Source organism: Carassius carassius, chromosome 34, assembly GCF_963082965.1.
Source record: "Carassius carassius chromosome 34, fCarCar2.1, whole genome shotgun sequence".
In the NCBI taxonomy this organism is placed as follows: Eukaryota; Metazoa; Chordata; class Actinopteri; order Cypriniformes; family Cyprinidae; genus Carassius; species Carassius carassius.
This window is the reverse complement of record NC_081788.1, coordinates 9,386,943-9,393,791: the sequence shown is the minus strand read 5'-3', so window position 1 is coordinate 9,393,791 and position 6,849 is coordinate 9,386,943. Positions and strand designations below refer to the sequence as shown.

Genomic DNA, 6,849 nt, shown 5'->3' with positions numbered 1-6,849 from the left:
GCAGCCGAGACGCATCTTTGACTCAAATCATGCTGGCTTTCATTAGTGTCCTTACAAGTTTCTGTTTACTGCTGTTTGGATTGATAGAGCAAATACTGAAAGCAACACACAAATCTCAAGCCTGATTCTTTTGTACGAGTGGCCTTCTTCAGAAACCAGCCATCCGAAGGCTGTAATGAAGGGCTTTTAGATTTGTAGCCTGCGTCTCTAATGTTCAGAAGTACTGCTGTGCGGAAAGTGGGTTCGGTATTTAAAACAGGAACTTTGAGAAATATTGTAGCTGTGCTCATTAAAGTTTTAAAAAAGTCACTTCATTATATGAGCCAATCTAGCTTTCAAGACAAAATAGCACCTTTATTGTGCGAACTGCATGTCTGGTAGCACACGCCTCCACAGGTCGCACTCAACTGGCTTACTTACTCTTCACAGACATTTCAATCCATCTGTTAATGGTTTAAAAAGGAGTTGAGTTATAAAGAAAGCTAACCAAAATGTCTCTTTCTTTAATATGCCGAAACAGCCAGTCTTCAGGCCTCTTGAAGCAGTATTCCAGCTGTGAGCATGGATGGAAGCGGTGGCAAACGCCTCAGCACTCCTGAGCCCACGTGTTCCCTGGAAAATGTCACCATGGAGAATTCCAGCATGGGCCAAATCTACGAAGTCATGCTGCAGTCGACGAACACATCTAAGCGCAGTCCTCAGTTTGTTGGCGTGGAGCTCCTTCAGTCTTTTAAACCCCTCATCATCCCCTGCTACGCTCTTGTGGTCCTGGTTGGCGTTTTTGGGAACTACCTGCTGCTTTACGTCATCTGCCACACCAAAAAAATGCACAACGTGACAAACTTCTTCATTGGTAACCTAGCGTTTTCCGACATGCTGATGTGTGCTACCTGCGTGCCCTTTACCCTGGCATATGCTTTTAATCCTCGCGGGTGGGTTTTTGGAAGATTCATGTGCTACCTGGTGTTCCTCATTCAGCCGGTGACTGTGTACGTGTCAGTTTTCACACTGACAGCTATTGGGGTGGACAGGTGAGTGATGCATTGAGGGACGTGGCTCTTGACTGTGTGACTAATTCATTACTCCATTAATGTTTTATGAGCATTCCAGGGCTTTTGTAGAGCATGTATTATGTAAATCCTCTGCCACATGTTCGAATGGAGCATAGGTGATAATAAGATGGCTGGAACCTGAAAAATTAAGATAACTTCTTTAAATGTTCTCATCTGCCAACAAATAGGAATTTCTTCAAACATGCCATTTTTAGAGTTGGTTTTTAGCTTGAATAGTTTTTGAACAGATTTCAACTTTCTTTTTGCCGTAGCAAGGTCACAGTAAAAATGTATTGGAAACCTTTTTACAATGCTTTCATTATTTATTTTTTATATTCTTTTTTTTGCAGATTTTCAAGTGGCTTGTCCTTGTCCCAGACATTGACAGTCAAAGACTACTGTATGAAAATCCAGCATACAAATTAATTAAATATTTAAGTATGATAATAGACAAAAAAACTAATATTTTAATATTTATTGTTTAAACATTTGCTTAAAAAAAAGATACAAGACACACGTAAGTGCTGCCATAAAGCATTCATTTGTAAAAAGTACTTTTATCTTAAGGTACACAAAAAAGGCCATGAGAACGCATGATATTCTGTGACATACTGTTGTATAGTGACACATTGTATAGACGCAACACTGGAAGGCTAAAGTAATGTCAACATGCTGCCATATGTGAAATGCTAAGGACACCTAAAAGAAACCAGGACATCTTATCCCCGATTGTAAAAATAAATTCATAGTGGATCTTCACTTTGTGGCTTCGTACAGCCTTTAACCTTCACACTTCCCTCCCTGCATAGGCATGTGAGTCAGTGATGGATGATGTTGCTGCACAATAGTCAAGGAAAATGAAAAGTTGTTGGTTTGTAGGATAATAGGTGCATTAACAATCCATTTACCTTAGGACTAGGTCATCGTCTCCTGTACATGGTCTGGTGAAGCCTACATGAATATTTTCTTTAAAAGCCCTTGATATTATCAGTGCGTTTGGATGAAGACCCATTCATCCAGGCTGGGTCAGAGGCAAGGAAATGTGCGTCCATTGAAGAGCTAGCTTTTGCAGCAAAACATCCAAAAAGAGTTCATAGAGGTTTTAATTTAAGCCCATTTCTTACAGCACTCGTATTACTTCTCTACAACATCCACTTGCTAAATCTTGTATTTGCTTCATGTTATTAAGTTGTCTTTACATCTTGACACAAAACTCTCAAACTTAAATTGGGACCAATAGTCAGCTGGTGTTCCCAGCTTCTTTTAAGGATCTAGCTAAAAATATCAGCCTAGAAATAGTATTAAGTAATTTGAAGTATGCAGTACATAGTATATATATATATATATCATTTTTTTATGACTAAAAGTCATAAGGTGTAACCATCAAGTAAAAGACCAAAAAATGCTACAAATATTAGTAATTAAAAAATAATCACCATGCATTTTTTATATATATATTTTTGTAATCAAATAAAGAGGATTCTAAAAACTAACTCAGAAATAATATTTTCTGATTCTTATTGCGAACGCAGTTTTTGTGTCTGTGCGTATATACATAAATATAATATACAGTAGTCAACATTTCTGAAGTGGATCAAAACCTTTCATCAAAGTTGTCCTAAAACCTAAAACCAAAATGTGTTCTTGTCTCAGGGCAGCTTTGATCAACTTTTTTCATCCCCTTTAAATGTTGATCACTGTAGACAGAGAGATTGTGTGTTTCCAACATTGCTGGGCAGTAATGTCAATATAAATACTAAAATAAAGTTTAACAAGTACATTTTGTAAAAAAAAAAAAAAAAAAAAACCTTCAACTGATAGTGTTGATTATAACAATAAATCAGACAGATAAAGAATCATTTTAAGCCAGGCAAAACTCCCCAACTAATCATATCCTTGAAACGAAACGCATTTGTGCGTTCAGTGGTGCTCTTTATAATTGTAAGTCTATCTAAACATTCCCTAGGCTAGACAGACCGACGTCACCCCATTTTTAAATACCATGACAAGGGTATCTTTTTTTTGCCATTCCACTGTGCTGCAAACTAATGTCTTCATTACTCATTAGAATTATTGAGAAACTTAATTACATTTAATCCCCGCTGTAGCTCTTTTTAGAACTCAACTTTCTTGTAATTAAAGAATCAATTCTTTGTTGAGGTTTAGCTAGTAGTCACGCCACATGGCATTATACCTGATCTAAACTTGCCATGTCATATACAAAAGGTCAAATGTTCTGATATTTTAAAAGGCTCATCGACATGCTGTACAAACTTGACACTCATCATTAAGGTTTGCAATAAAAATTCTAATGCAGCCTTTTATTTATTTATTGCTAAGAATTACCATGCCAAACTACTTGCAAAGGTTTTCTTTTCAAGCATTTCCTCCATTAATTTGTATCATTTTGAAAAAAAAAGTTTTTAAAGGGATACTCCACCCGAAATTGTAAAATTTTCTAATCATTCATTTCTCAACCTCATCCTCAAAGTTGATGCTTTGAACAGCGACTGATGGATCATTGTCTTCTAAAGCAAAATTATAGATGTGTGTGAGAAAAACGCTAATATTTGAAACTTTTTAAACTTTAATCGAGAATATTAATTTCAGTCGGCCTATCCCTTTAATTCAGGAATTAAACACATGCTCATGGTAGAAGAGAAGTCATTGTTTATATTTGAATGTACTTCTTAATAAATGAATATTTAGAACAAAATATTGCACCAGTGCTGCATCAGATACAGATGTGAGATCACTGCTGTTCCCTAAAACTGTCATTTTAACTTCTAGATACTACGCTACTGTTCATCCACTGAAGAAGCGCATCTCAGTTCTGGCCTGCACGTATCTGCTCTCTGGGATCTGGATTCTGTCGTGTGGTCTGGTGGCTCCTGCCGTGGCCCACACATATCATGTGGAGTTCAAAGATGAAGGTTTTACCATCTGCGAGGAGTTCTGGATGGGTCAGGAGAAACAACGGCTGGCCTACGCTTACAGCACACTCTTCATCACCTACGTTCTTCCTCTGTCCGCTCTTTGCATCTCCTACTTGTGTATTTCAGTGAAGCTTCGCAATTGCGTGGTGCCAGGTCATCGTACCCAGAGCCAAGCGGAAACCCAGCGGGCTCGGAAGCGCAAGACGTTTCGCCTGGTGTCCTTGGTTGTCGCCGCTTTTGGGATCTGCTGGCTGCCGATAAGCGTCTTCAATGTTTTACGGGATATTGATATAGACCTGATCGACAAGCGCTACTTTCTTCTGATCCAGCTGTTGTGTCACTTGTGTGGAATGAGTTCGTCTTGTTGTAACCCATTTTTATATGCATGGCTCCACGATCGTTTCAGAGCCGAACTGCGCAAGATGTTCACCTGCCATCGACGGATTGGCATCGGGATTCCTGCTAACAACTGTGCCACTGCTAGCGTGGTCCTCTGACGGAAAAAGAGCACGTCGAGTTAGTTCGAAGACCACCGTGGCTGGCAAAACACTTGGGTTGGAAATCTGCGGAAACCAAAGTGTTCACATCGGTCCTGACCAGAACTCTACCATCTGTAAGGTTCCTCCACATGCATCCTGTTTTAGATGGACACAGATGGTATTTCTTGGACGTGCAAGCCATGTGAGAAAGCTGTTAGATTAAGCCACAAGATTTCACCATGCTGTCTGTGATCTGATTATGGAGTATCTTGGAAGGAAACTGGATGTTGGTCTCTTTACAGAGAAATAGTCACTAGAAATACTGCAGCAGAAACATATCCAGCTTTCAAAAAAAGCAAATGCTTCAGCTTTAAAAGTGACTCACAGCTTATTTTAATGCGGTTGGATTAAAATTGTTTAAACTGCATGTGTTTATACAAGATGTCACTGAAGATATATTTACACCAAAACAGATCAAATATTTCAAAAGAACACATGGCCTAGAAATACTGTATGAAATATTCAAAACTTTTACTAATTAAAATTTTCATAACTTTTTAGGCCTTAATTGTTTTTTCGTGCTCAAAATAAAGTGTGGAAAAAATACTAAACTTATTGTTTTAATGAATGAAGAGAGTCTGGACTGGTGGGTGTTTTGTACTGAAGCTTGAAACCCAATAAGAAGACAATCATTAATATCGCATTGATGTAGATGGGAAAAAAATGATATTTTGTGCTAATCAGTCAATAAAGTGTCCTCAGGATGGAGTGATTATTTAAGATTAATGAAAGATTTGGACATAGAGACACATTATTGGATAAACCAAATAACTTCTTGTTGTTCAGGTAAATGAATACAGTTTGAATATCTCTGTAACATTATGTTTTCCAAAAGAAAACCAAGGATTGTTGCTCAGACATAGGTTTAATGATCTGTACAAACCTCCAGATATTACTGTTTGTGCTATAGATGGATAATGGATGCTTAAGTGAAGTACAGAATATAATGTTTTTGGACACAATTGCATGTTATTTGCAATTAAATGAAAATGTAATGTATTAAAATTGATATTAAATGTAATCAGCTGAGCTTAAGTGTGTTTTTATCGGAGGTAAGTAGGACTTAAGTGCATCTTTATATGTGCATATAAACAGATACCATTACAATCAATTACTTTACATGTGCTTTAGTATGTTAGTAGACACATGAAAATAAAAATGTGCACAAACAAAAAAAAACACTAAAATCTAGTAAACGGTGTCATGTTACTGTTAACTTTAATTCAAAGCACTAAAGATTCCACCATTATGGTCTCTAATTCAAAGAAACACCAATGTGTGTGAACAGTAGGGGGGTGAAGTGATGAAAAGATAAAGCGACTGCAGGCAGTAACCTTTGAAACGGCCGGAGCATGTTTATATACTCAGCACAACAGCCAAAAATGAGAATGAACTACAGTAACAGAAGACAAAACAATAAAAAAGAGGAAGCATTTCCATGGTGACCACCTCAGTATTCCCCCGTCTCCACTCAATCTCTTTCTGTGATAGATAGTGATGTTTCCAATGGTCTGCCATCCCAATACATCAAAGACATTCAATAATAGACCAGTGATTCTCAAGGAGGATGACAGAAAAATGATGAAGACAAACAAGCAGTACCCTACAAATGAGTATCTAAGACACTTTCAGCTCTTCGTCTCTCAAGCTGCAGTATTTGTAGCAGAAACCCCCAGTTACACACAGAATAAAAGTTTTAACAAATTAAAACTATAAAACTTGAAGTAAGATTAAATAAAATACGATATATATATATATATATATATATATACACACATACACACACAGTGGGGAAAATAAGTATTTAGTCAGCCACCAATTGTGCAAGTTCTCCAATTTAAAAAGATTAAGAGAGGCCTGTAATGTTCATTATAGGTACACTTCAACTAAGAGAGACAATATTTATAAAAAAAAATCCAGAAAATCACATTGTAGGATTTTTAATGAATCTATTTGCAAATAATGGTGGAAAATAAGTATTTGGTCACCTACAAACAAGCAAGATTTCTGGCTCTCTCAGACCGGTAACAAGTTCTTTAAGAGGCTCCTCTGTCCTCCACTTGTTATCAGTATAAAAGACACCTGTCCACAACCTCAAACAGTCACACTCCAAACTCCACTATGGCCGAGACCAAAGAGCTGTCAAAGGACACCAGAAACAAAATTGTAGACCTGCACCAGGCTGGGAAGACTGAATCTGCAATAGGTAAGCAGCTTGGTGTGAAGAAATCAACTGTGGGAGCAATTATTAGGAAATGGAAGACAAACAAGTGACCACAAAATGACCACAAGAACAGTGAGCAAAAATCTCAGAACCACACA

At 37.5% G+C, this 6,849-nt stretch overlaps 1 protein-coding gene across 1 annotated transcript; it reads left to right on the top strand.

The window, feature by feature from the left end:
* Window positions 1–515: 515 nt before the first annotated feature.
* On the top strand, window positions 516–5,513 carry LOC132115452 (prolactin-releasing peptide receptor-like). Its single transcript, XM_059523937.1, has 2 exons — window positions 516–1,031; window positions 3,843–5,513. Exons 1-2 carry the CDS (start codon window positions 562–564, stop codon window positions 4,483–4,485), a joined length of 1,113 nt encoding a protein of 370 aa, XP_059379920.1. The 5' UTR covers window positions 516–561; the 3' UTR covers window positions 4,486–5,513.
* Window positions 5,514–6,849: the final 1,336 nt, after the last annotated feature.